The sequence below is a fragment of the Podarcis filfolensis genome, assembly GCF_964270895.1.
Source record: "Podarcis filfolensis genome assembly, chromosome: 13".
Taxonomy (NCBI): Eukaryota; Metazoa; Chordata; class Lepidosauria; order Squamata; family Lacertidae; genus Podarcis; species Podarcis filfolensis.
In genome coordinates, this window is record NC_139615.1 from 17,673,540 (window position 1) to 17,688,604 (window position 15,065).

At 45.6% G+C, this 15,065-nt stretch overlaps 1 protein-coding gene across 1 annotated transcript in view; it reads left to right on the forward strand.

Moving 5' to 3' along the window:
* The window catches only part of PRKCG (protein kinase C gamma), a 50,515-nt gene extending 35,729 nt beyond the window's left edge, over positions 1–14,786 (forward strand). Inside the window, exons 11-18 of the mRNA XM_083584092.1 lie at positions 2,046–2,219; positions 2,913–3,004; positions 6,905–6,967; positions 8,132–8,270; positions 9,011–9,091; positions 9,269–9,376; positions 10,356–10,496; positions 11,449–14,786. Of these exons, the coding sequence (XP_083440218.1) occupies positions 2,046–2,219; positions 2,913–3,004; positions 6,905–6,967; positions 8,132–8,270; positions 9,011–9,091; positions 9,269–9,376; positions 10,356–10,496; positions 11,449–11,700 (1,050 nt within the window). The 3' untranslated portion in view covers positions 11,701–14,786. The remainder of the gene's footprint in view (positions 1–2,045; positions 2,220–2,912; positions 3,005–6,904; positions 6,968–8,131; positions 8,271–9,010; positions 9,092–9,268; positions 9,377–10,355; positions 10,497–11,448) is intronic.
* The last annotated feature ends 279 nt before the right edge of the window (positions 14,787–15,065 follow it).

Genomic DNA, 15,065 nt, shown 5'->3' on the forward strand with positions numbered 1-15,065 from the left:
CTGCAGAACTGTCACGGGATTTGGAGAACCTTTCTTTGTTTTCTTTTTGCCTCCTGCTCCTCTGGTTCTTTGGAGGCTGAGCACACCCTTCTGCAGTGCTGGAACTCTCATCCATCCAGAGGATTATCTATCTATCTATCATCTATCTATCTATCTATCTATTTATCATCTATATCTATCTATATCTATCTATCTATCATCTATCTATCTATCTATCTATCTATCTATCTATCTATCATCTATCTATCTATCATCTATCTATCTATCTATCTATCTATATCTATCTATCATCTATCTATCTATCTATCTATCTATCTATCTATCTATCTATCTATCTATCATCTATCTATATCTATCTATCTATCTATCTATCTATCTATCTATCTATCTAATCACCTACCTTCCTTCCTTCCTTCCTTCCTATTCATATTGAAGCTTGTGCTACTTTGAAGCTTTTAAGAGACACCACTTGTATAATAATCAGAAGGAAGGCTCAACAAGCAGGACATATGGACCTGCTCAGTGTCCCAGTATCAGACATGCAATTGATTGGGGAGCGTGGGAGGACTTCCTTTGTGGCCACACCTACATTGTGAAACTCACAGCCCAGGGAAGCCTGCCTTTTTCTCTCTTTATCTGATGGTCTTTCACCACCTCAGGAAAACTGCTTCATTTTGACAGGCTTTGGGCCTGTCATTAAGCTGATGGTGCTTTTGCTCCCAGGAATTTTTGTGAAATTTTTATCTTCCATCTTTTCTCTGCCTTTAAACTGTTTAGTTTTTAATTGTGCCATGTGCCGGTTGTCTGTTGTATTGTAAAAGTTATATTGGTTGGTTGTTGTTTTTTGAAAAGTGGAAAGGCAGCTTTTTACAAATTATCTAAAAAGACAACAAAATGAACTGGACTCCTTGGCAGGTATTGAATAAACATACACAAATTTATTGGTTGACAACATGTTAGATATAAAATTTTACATATCCTTACATTATCTAACATGCAGAGAATAATATGTGCTGAGAAATCAGAGAGAGGAGCTGAGGGAAGTCTTTGGTGGGGGAGGGGAGGGAGGGATGGAAGGGAGGGGGGAAAGGGGAAAAAATAATGTATGCGATTATATGGTTTGATAATTTGTTATGTTGAAATTGCTAATAAAAATATTTTTTAAGAAAAGAAAAGTGGAAAGGCAAAATGTAATGTATTTCAGGAAAATAACAAATAAGTAAATGGAAGCTTCCAGGTGCAAAAGAGCACTTTGCAAAATGTTAAAAGAAGTTTAAGGGGGGTGGGGAGGGAATAACTAAACTGCATCCCACTGCCCATGGAAACGTCCCTTCCGTAAATCATTTGGCAATTTTCGCCCTATTAAACATCCTAGAATGTTCCCTACAAAAATTCACCACCTGCCAATGGGGCTTTCAATTTGTGTTAGGGGTGTTTGTGTGCTGTTTTCATTTAGCACCACCTACTGTCTCTGTTCATAGGAAAACAGTGTTTTTATCATACCACCTTGAATTCATAAAAAAACCCAAACACTACTGTCCCTACGTGGGAAGTGAGTTCTGTGTAAGGGTTGGAGTGTGTGTGTTCCCTGAAAGGTTAGTGGAGCCCAGGTTGTCTTGAGTTTCCTTTGGGCAGGTGTGGACAAGACCCAAACTTTTGGGGTTCTCTCCCCACAGGTGAGGGACGCGGGTGGCGCTGTGGGTTAACCACAGAGCCTAGGACTAACTGATCAGAAGGTTGGTGGTTCGAATCCCCGCGACGGGGTGAGCTCCCGTTGCTTGGTCCCTGCTCCTGCCAACCTAGCAGTTCGAAAGCACGTCAAAGTGCAAGTAGATAAATAGGTACCACTCCAGTGGGAAGTTAAATGGCGTTTCTGTGCACTTCTCTGGTTCGCCAGAAGCAGCTTAGTCATGCTGGCCACATGACCTGGAAGCTGTACGCCAGCTCCCTCGGCCAATAAAGCGAGATGAGCGCCGCAACCCCAGAGTCGGCCACGACTGGACCTAATGGTCAGGGGTCCCTTTACCTTTACCTTTACCCCACAGGTGATGCTGGCGGAGCGCCGTGGAACGGACGAGCTGTTTGCCATCAAGATCCTCAAGAAAGACGTGATCATCCAAGATGACGACGTTGAATGTACTATGGTGGAAAAGAGAGTTTTGGCCATGGGGGAGCGTCCACATTTCCTAACCCAGCTGCACTCTACCTTCCAAACCGCAGTAATTGCGTGTGGTTATTTACTTGGTTAAAGAAACCGTAGCTATTTAACTGTATGCTGTTTTGTTGATTAAGTAATTCATTGCATCCACTTAAATTTGCATGCAGGGGAAAATGGATGAAAATGGATGACACAGCAACATCTCGGAAGAGGCATTTCCCCTCATCTCTCTTGCACAGGAGGGAATGTCTTCTTATAAGATGGCAGCTATATCTTTTTAGAACTAGTGGTTAAAATAAGTTTCAAAAGGTTGCTGTCCATTCAATCACATTCAATCAAAATGTATCTTAATTTAGGGGTTCCCAAATGGGTCACTGTGCTTCATTCAGGCACCTGTGGCATATCCGTGAGGAACACACACAATATGAATTCTGTGGAATTCCTAAACAGTAATACAATAAAGGGGGGTGGGGTGGGAAGAAGCAATAAAAATACAATTTAGAATTATATAGCATCTGGCACAGTGCATTGCAATTGCTACTAGAGGCAAAAAACATAAATTAAGAGGTCCATCAAGACCCTTAGCAATTTTCAAGTGGCCCATGAGGGAAAAAGTTTGGGAATCCCTGTCTTAATTGATTTAACTGACTAAGCATTGCAGAGGGGGAAGGGGGGCATCCTGTGGTATCTGGATCTTTCACTTTATCTGCCTCTGGCAATAATGGACACACATCCTGCTTTTTTTCCCTTCAAGGACCGGCTCTATTTTGTCATGGAGTATGTCAATGGAGGAGACCTGATGTATCATATCCAGCAGGTTGGGAAATTCAAGGAACCTCATGCTATGTACGTGAGTCTCTTGGGGAACTCAATTGAGAATGGGTCTCTCTCTCTCTCTCTCTCTCTCTGCTCTCACACTGGAACAGCTCTGCTTCTTCACTCAGTTCTTACAGGGCATTTGTACAGTATCATTAGCTAAACACTCCCCCTCTCAAGTTTCCCCACATTTTTCCTCCTGGGGGCTCATAAAACCTAACCCTTTTTTGTAGACAACTCAGTGCACAATTTCCCCTGCTGTAGATAGCCTATGTGCTGCTATTCCATCCTACTAGATTGCTCTAGCTGTTTCCTGGGGTGTCCTCCAGCCATTTCCTTCTCAATCATTTGTCTTCCCTCTCTAAGAATCAGCTCTGTCACTCCACTCCTTGCATTTCCAAATAGCTTTGGCTTTCTATATCTTTTTTTCTCTTCCCTAAATTGCAGAAGGGTGTGTGTTGGGCCATTACTGGGAGGGAAGTGGTGGAGAAGGAGCCTATGTAACCTTTTCTTCCTACATAATTATCCCAATGAAAATTGCCTTCCAACATTTGGAATGGGCGAATGAGGGACTGCCCAGTTGGCCACAGAATGCCAGAGGTCTGTAAGGAGAGCTGCTATTCCACTTCCAGCTTCAAGCAGGACAGCGTTGAGTGCATGTTGCTAAATTGTCCTTGTCCAGAAGTACCCTCTGCCTGCCTGTCTTTACTTGCATAGTCACTCCAGTCCAAAACATGATGACACCTGAGAATGGCTTTTCTTACGTATCTTAAGGCCACTTCAAAGGGTGGTCAGGTTGGGAATTTGCAAAGGCCTCGTGTTTGGCAGATGGGCTCACAGTCCCAAGTGTCACTGCACACCCAACCTCTTTCAGTTCAAGATGCTTAATTTAGGGATTCCCCAAATCCTGGAAGCTGCACTGCTACCCCCCCCAATATTTTTATTGATTTTGCAATAGTATTCATTAAATGAACACAATGACTTTCATACAAAGAAAAATCATGTCATTGTCTCCGCTTCTCCTCCTGTTGCCAGAAACCTAGTAAGTATTCTTATGAATATTCTATTGTACGCCCTTCACCCGTGTTTACTACCTACTTTTGGCATTCTCTCAACAGGGATCTTATATGTCATATCATCAAAATCTCTTGAACATAGTTTTAACACTGTTTAAGAGACAAACTACATATGACCGGTGTCTAAATTCCTTTGCGTAACTAAAGGCTGTTATGGGGTGCTAACTGGATCAGGGAAATAGCTTGGGGGTATAGGTATTTAATGCTTACACCTCCTGTACTCTAAACCACTGAGCCTAGGGCTTGCTGATCGGAAGGTCGGCGGTTCAAATCCCTGCGACAGGGTGAGCTCCTGTTGCTCAGTCCCTGCTCCTGCCAACCTAGCAGTTTGAAAGCACGTCAAAGTGCAAGTAGATAAATAGGTACCACTCCAGCGGGAAGGTAAACAGCGTTTCTGTGTGCTGCTCTGGTTCGCCAGAAGCAGCTTGTCATGCTGGCCACATGACCCAGAAGCTGTATGCCGGCTTCCTCGGCCAGTAAAGCGAGATGAGCGCCACAACCGCAGAGTTGTCTGTGACTGGACCTAACTGTCAGGGATCCCTTTAACTGTGCTGTTTTCCTGATCTAAATCCTCTGTTGCCCGAACACATGCACACTTGCTGTTTGCTCTGTGGCTGAAAACATTCCAGCATGGTGCATGCAGTCCCCCTGCGAATGCACTTAGTAAGAGCATAAAATAAAAATGTCTAGAGTTCAATGGAGGATTCCTGCTGAAATGTGCACTTTGGTCCTAAGAGCCATGTGTTTGAAGATCCACCTCCGTGTCAGGTGAATCAGGAGTGCTCCACATACGCAGCAGAATGAAGTGGGAGTGAAGTAATTAATAGAGTTCTGAGGTTGTAGAGTGGTCTGTACCACTTCAGACTGCAGGTGAGACCTCACATTTAAATACCTTCCTATGTCAGGAAAGCAAGGAGACCCACTTCCTGCACTTGCAAATGAGCACGGCAGGGAGTTAGCTGGGCAAGAATTTTTCTCCCTGATGTACTAGATTTCTCCTTGTGGAGAGTTTTTACCTGGATGAGTGTTCAAAAATGTGGCACACACACACCACCCTCTCACAGCGGTCTGAAGTGGTACAGTCTGCTCTATGGCCTCTGGATTCTACCGCTTCATTCTGCATGCTTACGTATGCCAGAGCTCAGTTTCATGGGAAATTATTACACTCCAGTGAAGTTGTGTAATTGAGTGACCTGAATGTGAAATCAACAAGCGTCCACTTGCTCTAAAAAGAAACATAAATTGACAAGGAGTTTAAAACACCCACTCACCCACCCTCTGTCCAAGCCGCTGAGAAGAACCATGGGAAGTAAGCTTGGGCTACCAATTTTTGCAAGAGACTCCCCTGTCTTAAAATGACATTCAGATGGAATGTGAGAATGACAAGGCAAGCAGCTACATTGGAGATAGGATCCCTTTTGCCTGAAAAGCCAGAGTCTTAGGCTGCCTGCACACCATTCATTTAAAGTACAGTGGTACCTCTGGTTACGTACTTAATTCGTTCCGGAGGTCCGTTCTTAACCTGAAACTGTTCTTAACCTGAAGCACCACTTTAGCTAATGGGGCCTCCTGCTGCCGCTGCACCTCCGCTGCACGATTTCTGTTCTCATCCTGAAGCAAAATTCTTAACCCGAGGTACTATTTCTGGGTTAACGGAGTCTGTAACTTGAAGCGTATGTAACCTGAAGCGTCTGTAACCCGAGGTACCGCTGTACGTTGTAGTTTACCCCCTTAGAGAGTTACAGTTGCCAGCACCCTTAACAAACGATAGTTCCCATGATCCTTTGAGGGAAGTCATGTGCTTTAGATGTACGATGTGTGTAGCAGCCCTCCTGTTCCTGGCGCGCCATGTTGGGGTGTGGAGTGGCCATTCTCCTGTATGCGTTTCTGGAGCCACTTCATACCTCTCACCTTATCTTAGCTCTGCCTTGCATGCAGAAGGTCCCATGTTAAAGGACTCCTGCCTTAAACGATGGAGAGCCACTGCTAGGTGGATAACACTGCTCTAGGCGGACCATTGATTTGAGATGATAGAAGGCAGATTCCTGTGTTCCTATCTCCTTCTAAAATGAAGCCAACATAGGTGTAGGGCTGGTGCGTGCAGCTGGAGAAAATGGCCTCTCTGGTAAAATTAGGATCACTGCTGGACCTAATTAGGCTTGTGGGCTGGAGGTTCCCCATATTTACTCCAACCACCACACTCTGCACTGTCTCCCCACATACATACATACATACATACATGCATTGTTCTTCCTATTTATCCTTGCCTGCATCGCCCCTCTATTGCCTCCACTGGGTCTGATTACAGATTGTAAGTTCTTCGGCACGGGGACCTGCCTTCTTACTGCTCTGTACAGCACCGTGCATGTTGCTGGTGCCATATAGATAACAGAAAACCTTTAAATTCACAAGAATGAATACTAACCTGTGTGCCTGCCAACCCACGTCCCTGGTAACATGTAAAGGTTGGTACCTGTACGTGGAATATGCTTTAATCCTAACTTTATGCAGCAGGAAGCAGGTCTACGCACAGTAACTTCCAGCCACTTGTACGCAGAATAAAAAGCTCTCTTGTGATCATGCATAAATTAACATATTACGTTTCTGATATGCGTATCATTACAAAGGTGGGGGAGGTGGTAAGTTCTGTGTGGAGGAGCTGTATAGTACTGGAATGGCATGGCTAGTGAGTGTGGCTGCTTGTATTTTTCAAACATCATGTGAAAAGTGGCCATCAGAGCCACCATGATGACTTCAGTGCCACTACTAATGAAATCCTTGCCGTGTTATCTCTCTCCCTTCCTCCCTCTCCCTGCCTTAACCCTCCTCACCCTTTCCCCCTTCTCTGTTACAGGTTTTATGCTGCAGAAATTGCAATTGGCCTGTTCTTTTTGCATAACAAAGGAATTATTTACAGGTGGGTCTATTCTGTTCTCTATAGAGGTCCCAGACTCGACTGCAAAACCCCACTTTCCCCCCTGAGAATCCAGGGGTTCTGGCTCCATCTCTACTTCCCCTCTGCCCCCTCTCCAAATCTCTACAGGACTGCCTCCTTCCTTCCTTCCTTCCTTCCTTCCTTCCACTCTCAAGATTCTAATAGGCAAAAAATGCTGGCAGCATTACGATAAATTCAAGAGAGTAAATAAGTTTTGATGGATGTAACAGTGGAAATCCAATTTGAATAGTTATTGTAAAAAATGCAGGGATGTAAGATATGCAAAATGAACCATGGAACCATGGCTTGCGGAGAGTTGCCTGCATGCCGAAGGCTGGGCGCACTGAGCCTTCGGCATGCAGGCAACTCTCCACAAGCCGCGGGAGCCCGGCGCGGGCTCCCATGGCTTACGGAGATCTGCGCGAAGCCTGGAGAGCGAGAGGGGTCGGTGCGCACCGACCCCTCTCGCTCTCCAGGCTTCAGCGAAAGCCTGCATTCGCCCCATAGGACGCACACACATTTCCCCTTCATTTTTGGAGGGGAAAAAGTGCGTCCTATGGGGCGAAAAATACGGTATGTAAAATGTTTATTTGAAATCGTAAAACAGAAAAAAAATATTATTTTTTTTAAAAAGAGATACTCTAATAGGCAAATCATCTTTCATTCTGGATTGTCCTTTTGGAACTAGGAATGGGGGAGGAATTCAGTTTGCATTTAAAGGTGAACATGCCTTATTTGCACTTTCCATAACTGAAACATAGCCAGTGGTTGAAATGCAGGCTTTTCCTAATGTTCTCCAGCCAAGTAATGTGCACAAAGATGCATATCCTAAGATAAAGTATGCACAAAGATGCAGATGTACACATGAAAATAACTTACAAAAATGCATTATATTAGGGGAAATTGCTTTGCAGAAATGTGCACATCAAGAAAAAAATCATACTAGACTGCTGGTGAATTTTCACAAGACAAAAAATCACAAATTGATGTGGAAACTGAATTTCAAACTGGAAAAGTGAGAAACTGGGAGAAGCTGAAACTGATGAATCTGCCCATCCCTTCCTTACTTGGAGGACGTATTTCCTAGCTGTAATTTGGCACCCTCTGCTGGGCACTCCTATTGCTTGCTTTGTCTCTCCTGCCCAGGGATCTGAAACTGGACAATGTAATGTTGGATGCTGATGGTCACATTAAGATTACCGATTTTGGAATGTGTAAAGAAAACATTTTTCCTGGCATCACCACACGGACCTTTTGTGGAACACCGGACTACATCGCTCCAGAGGTACAGAATGCTCCTAAGTCTCCCATCCCCAATCACACAACTCACCACCCTTCCAAAGAAACATCAGGTTCCTTCTGCTCTAAGCTAAACTCTCCCCAGGAATTTAACCTGATAGGTTAGACTTGTTGCCTTCTAAAAACTCCAGAGCCCTGGTTTCAAATTCCTACCTCTTATGCTCGGATCCAAAACAACTGTATGTCACAGGCACACCCATTATTGTATATTCCTGTGCCTGGGGTCTAATTTTACAGTTAAATGTGTGGGGTTGTGAGTGGAATAGTTGACCTCCTCCCCTGCCTCAATTCGCTGTGTCCCTTTCATAATCCGTTTGACCCTCAGAGCATTCGGGACGAAGCTGGTTGTTGAATGAATGAATCTGCTATCCGAATTCACCCTGTTGCCAGGAATCTTGGATCTTAGCTCTCCAATGCATGCCTTGGTGACTTATAGACGAGGTTACTCCCCAGAGAGGCTCACTTTGCTACTTCTCTACTAGTTTTTCAGACATTGGGCAAAGGCAACTTAATTTCTAAGGACATTTGGGACCAATTGAATCGTGTTTGTTGCTTCTATTGGAACTTCTTGGTTTATATGGTTTGGATTTCTGTTATTGGTTGTTATTTACTATGTCGCTTATGGTTTTAGAGTTTATTTTTGTTGGACCTGTTTGGGTAAAAAAAATGGAATGAAAAAGGTCTGTAGATTTAAAGGTCCTAACCTCCCATTTCTACCCATCTTAGATTATTGCCTATCAGCCATATGGGAAGTCAGTAGACTGGTGGTCATTTGGTGTCCTTCTGTATGAAATGTTAGCTGGGCAGGTAAGTATGTTGAGGTGGGTTTTTTTCATGATCCAGTCCAGGTCAAGGGATACATTTGTGGTATCAGGGGATGGTTTGTGGCTGTTGCAAAGAGACCTCAAGGCATTAATTTCTTAGTCTAAATATTCCACCTGCCATAGTGCTCACACTGGCTTTACCTGTGCTCCTGGTCCACAGCCACCATTTGATGGAGAGGACGAGGACGAACTCTTCCAGTCGATCATGGAGCACACAGTGTCCTACCCCAAATCTCTTTCACGTGAGGCTGTCTCCATCTGCAAAGGGGTGAGTCCTGGCACATCAAAGAGGAGAAAGGCTTCGTGCCACATTTCCTTTTGGCTGCCCTGAAGGTTGAAACCAGGTGGTTGTGAGAGAAACAATGGGTGACTCTCATTGAGAATAGAAGGACTTTCAGGGAAGAATTGGCCGAAAGGTGGGGGGTGCTTAACTCTGAATTCACAAGCTGATTGTTCTGCCCCTGGACATTTTTAATGGACAGCAATAATGGGGAAGCAGGGATCCGCAGGGGACAATCGGCAGGGTTGTAAAGGGTTAAACGCTTCTCCCTCTCACCCACGGCTGGATTTAGGTTTGATGATGCCCTAAGCTATTGAAGGTAATGGGGACCTTTATATGTCCAGCTGTCTTTTGACAACAATAAATTGCCGCTATTTTTTGTGTGTTGAATATATGCTATATGGTAATTTATGGACCTAATAGGTATCTAAAGCCATTTGCACATAACAAAATATGTATTTTATCAAAGTAATAGTTATATATCAAAGTAATTGATATCAAAGTAATCTTACATTTTGGAAATGTACATCCAGTTTTTTTCCTTTAATTTTTTGGGGGGTCCCCAAGAAAGTGGGGCCCTAAGCTATAGCTTGTTTAGCTTATACAGTTGTACCTCTGCTTACGTTACCTGCTGGATACGTAAACTTCAGGATGCGAACGTGGCAAACCCGGAAGTATTTTTCTGGGTTTCGCCGCATGCTCAGCGCAGAATCGCTAATCCACTTGCAAATTCCTTGGGGTGCAGCCGGACCTCCAGAACGGATCCCGTTCGCAACCAGAGGTACCACTGTACGTAAATCTGGCACTGCTCTCACCTCGCTTCCCTGTCTTGGTACATGCAGATTGGGAGACATGCTTTTCTTGATAGAATGTCCAATTCCCATCCTGTAATAGGCAGTCTCGGACTGTGGTCCGCACCCCTTAGAAGAGGAGGGTATTCCTAGCAAATCTCTTTCTCTTTCCCCAGTTCTTGACCAAGCATCCACTGAAGCGCCTGGGTTCAGGACCAGAAGGGGAACGGGATATCCGGGAGCACGGCTTTTTCCGCTGGATGGACTGGGAGAGGCTGGAGCAGCTGGAAATCCCCCCGCCGTTCATCCCCCGCCCAGTGAGTAGCTTTGGGTCCCCAAATGAGCTCGGCCACATCCAGCTGTGCAGGCTCCTGCCACCAGGTGTGAATGGGAACACACCTGTATTTGTGGATGTGGATGGGCACACTCATGTTGTCCTACAGACCTGTGGCTCAAGCACAGTGTCACGTACCTCCATTAAGAATACATGCATCGCTGTACATTACTCAGGCAGAACTTTGCATATCTACAAATCTGAACCTCTTCACACATTCATTGCAACGTGCATAGATCAGTTTATTAGTATTTTTACTTTCTGTATGCCTTCCTCCAAGGAGTCAAGGCAGTGTACATTGTGCCCCCTCCCATTTTATCCTCACGGCAACCTTATGAGGTAGGTCAGCCTGAGAGTGTGTGACTGACTGAGGTCACCTTCATGGCAAAATGAGGATTCAAACCCGAGTTTTCCCAGACTTATTCCAACACTCTTAAACTACTACACAATACTGCGTTTCATATCTATTAATATCTGTAAACACCCACAGATACCAGCTCTAGATATATGAGCTGCAGCATGCAGAGACCTTCACACAACACAATATAATGACATGCACCAGGAAGAAATAAAACGGTGATCAAGATTCAGGGTTGTATCCAATGTTAGTCATACCCATAGATCCATTTCAAACTCCTTTCCATTTCCCCGTCTCCCTGAGATGGAAAGAAATGTCAAACAAAACTCAGAGTGGTGGGGGTTTTTTAAGGTTAAAAATTCAGATGTTGTGTTTGGTTTTTAATTCCGGAAACATTATGAAGAAACGCCTTTGAAGACGTAGCAAGTTCGAGAAAGAATGAAAAATGGAGAGGGAGGGGTTGTGGTAAAGAAACCAACAGAGATAATTCTTATTCTCTTTTTCTTTCCATTTTCCTTGTTCCCCTCATCCCTCCTATTCCCCTTTTCTTTCTCTCTGCCCCCGTCCCCCCATCCAGTGCGGCCGAAGCGGCGAAAACTTTGACAAGTTTTTCACACGGGCACCTCCAGCGCTGACACCCCCAGACCAGCTGGTCCTCGCAAGCATTGATCAGAGCGAGTTCCAGGGGTTCACCTACATCAACCCTGAGTTTGTGCACCCGTCCACGTTGCGGCAGGGGAGCCTCTCCCCAACAGCCCTGCCCCTCTCTCCGGCCAGCATGCCCCTCTCTCCGACCGGGATAATCCCTTCCCCAACCTCCCTGGTGTGAGATGGTCTCCCGGATGACCCTTGACCCTAAGAACCCCAATTCAAGCCCTTAGAATTCTGCTCCTGGGAGCATGACTCCTGCTCAGAGCTGAGCCCTATAAACCCTACGCTTGACCTTATCACCCCTGCCTCCCCTAGAAAACACTTTTTGTGTTGTTAATTGTCTCCAGTGAGTTGCTTCCCTCCTTCCTTACCTCCACTAGGTGAAACCCAGATCAGTGAGGTTAAGAAAGCAGACATATATCTATAGAGGGATTTTTAAACTCCACCGCCCCAATAAAATAGGAATATTCCCTAGGTCAAGGCTAATCTTTTTTGAGCATCCCCCAATTAAACGGAGTTTGTGTTGGCACAAAGAGAGAAAACTGTGCCAGGCGTTTCTGTAAAAATGGCCCTTTCAGTACTGTGTTTGCAAGGTTTCCCCCCTATAATCAGAGCAGTGGATAGCTTTCACACCATCAGAAATTCCTCCAAATTGGCCAAAAACACGGGATGGCCTAAGCAGGCAAGAGGGCAAGAGACAGGACTGCACACACTTTGTGACAAAACGATGGAAATTGTGGCTGAAATCTGCCCAGAAGACATGCCCTCTGCCCTAACTCCAGGCTGGCCAAATGACTGCAAAGTTCTGGCAAATGGGTTGAGTGGGCAGGGAAATGAAGGTGTGTTGCAAAAACAGAGGTCCAAACAGGAAGCAGTCGTGGAACTCCTTAGCTCAACGTGTGTTTTTCCATCCCTTACAAAAGGCCATGCGATTATTTATTTATTTGGCCCTTGCAAATCTTTCTTTGATGAGTTTGGTTTCTCTAATGGATAAGGGGAATGCAGTGGGCATAATTATACTCTGGAATCGAAGAAGCAACCATAAGGTGAGCATGTGATCACTGACCAAAATAGCAGCCTGTGAATTATTATTCCATGTGTTGCTCTGCACTAAGGTAGGGGGTGGGGGAGGAGAGCCCACCCTTTCACTGCTGTCTGTCCTGCTCATGAGCTTTCCTTCACAGGGCCATGGCTGAGTGGTAAAGCGAAGGCCATGGGTTCAATTTCTAGCTTCTCTAGGGCTGGGAAACCCCTAAGGAGAGCCACCGCCAATCAGTGCAGACTGGACAAAGCTAGATTGGCCCAGTGGTCTGACTCAGTATATGGCAGCTTCCTCAGTCCCTTCATGCAGGCTTAAAATATGAAGGGATGCCTAATTTACGTTTAAATGATCCTGAGTATCTGTTTGCCCTGGAAGTAATTTTTAAATTTGGGGAAATGTCAGGAAGCAACACCTACCTTCCCTCTCTCTCCCTGCCTCCCCTGCTGATTGACTGCTCAGATAATTTCCGAAAACCCTTCCAGTCTTCATCCCTTGCCCTGTTCCCAGATCCTAGTCCTAAATTTCGTCTCTGTTGGTGCTTTCCTTACCTGCTACAGTGTGACGATGTAACCTTGAACTCGATAAATCTTACCCAAACTAGTTAGAGCCCATCGATTTCACGCATAGCTAGGATGCCGGCCTGCACAAAAAGAGTGTAGAACCCCAAACTGGCCCTTCCTCTACACCCCTGCCCACCCACCCACCCCACTCTTTGTGACACAGTCCTGCCCTTGTTGAGCTCCGATGGCTCCATCCCCCATCGCCCCCGGCCCCCAGCACTGACACCTTTGCCTTGCTTCCTTCAACATGGCTGCTTGCATCACCCACTCAGCTGTTGAAAACCAGACTTTGGAAAGGAAGCGATGACAGCAACAGAGGTGGCACGCTAGACTCCGAGGATAAAATATCGCCCTCCTTTATAGTAACACACAGCATGCCCAAATGCGACTTTTCTTTCGTTCTTTTCTTTCTCTCTCTCTTTCTTTGGTGCATGGACTATATTACATGAACATTATAGTATATTTATTTATTTATACCTATCTTCAATGTTTCCATCCTGCTCAGTGGACGCCGCCAACCCTCTGCATCTGCTCTCCCAAGTTAACACCTGGCAGCCTCTTTCCAGCTTTAAAACTCGAGGTGTGTGGTAAACTGAAGATGGCGCCTTCTCTCTCCCCCCCCCCCCCGCACCCCTCCCAATTCTCTGGGACTCCTCTTAACAGATCATTTTATTTATCATGAATACCCTGTTGCTTTTTGATGTGGGAAAGACACCCTGTCAAGCTTGTGTTGTGAATATTTTTCATTATGTGGCAAAAGACTGGTATTTGTTTTTACCTCATGAGGGAAGCCCATCGAGAACCGGTCTTTGTCCTGATTTACCCAATGCTGGCGATTTCCGTAAGAGCGAGTGCTCGCCGTGTTAAATGGGTGCGTGTAAGATGATCCTGGGGTGTCTCTGCTGTGCCAAAAGTTACAAAAACTGGTCTTAGTCGGCGACTGATTGATGGGCGGAGAAATAATTACATTCTGCTGGCAGGTCATGTAGATGAGCCAAGCGAAAAATTTCAAGGCCATTCTCTTCCCTTCATGCATCAGGCTGCAGATTCTGGTGCATCTGGGCCAACAGTCCCTCTTTACCTTTCTCCACTCACTTTGAAATTGGTGGAAGCTAGATTCGGCCTCTGTCACCTCATGCCTGCCCATTCTATGTGGACCTCATTCCTCCTTCTCTGGCAGAGGGTTTTTATCAAGCACCCAGCAGGCTATAAGCTTGGGCAAATGGGCGTTAAGTGGGTAGCCCTCTTTAGCCCCTCCCTAACTCAGCAAGGGCATGGGGTTAAGAGCGAGCATGGGAGCTAGACCACAAGTACCTTGTACCTACCTAAGGAAGAGATAGCTTGTCGTTAGACCAGAAGATGTTGGGATCCAGAACTGCTGCGCTCATGAAAGATGAGTAAGATTGCTAATAGGACCGGAATTGTTCTCCTGAGTCATTTCCAGAGCTCTTTCCCCTTTGGTTTGCCTGATCCTTCCAGCACATCAGTCTTCCGTCAGTTTCCAGCCTCGGTCTTTTTTCTCTTTGCTGACAGCCCTCCCACCCCCGCAGCTTGGGAATAATCCATGCACACCTCCTTCCCTTCAGCTTGTGGTTCCCTGTAGCCAGTACCATAGATTAATGGACTCACCTATGCATTTCAATATAAAAGATATTTATCCAACCCGCAGTGTGCCTTGCCTTTCTGTCTCTGTGTTGGTTGGCGAGACGTTGCGTTGTCATACTGGATGAAAGGGACTTGGGCTGCATTCACTAAGCATCATGACCTGGGAGTAAGAAGGGAAGCGGACGGTGGGGTGGCACCCTTCACCTGATCCCTGTTTTCTGGAAGGTGCAGGGGAGAGGCAGCGGGGAGCATGGTCTGGTGCAAACGCAGCAGCAGGAGCGTGAGATTGGTTCTGCTGATGCATTTGCACCGAGCCTACTTTGCTGCTGCTTTGCT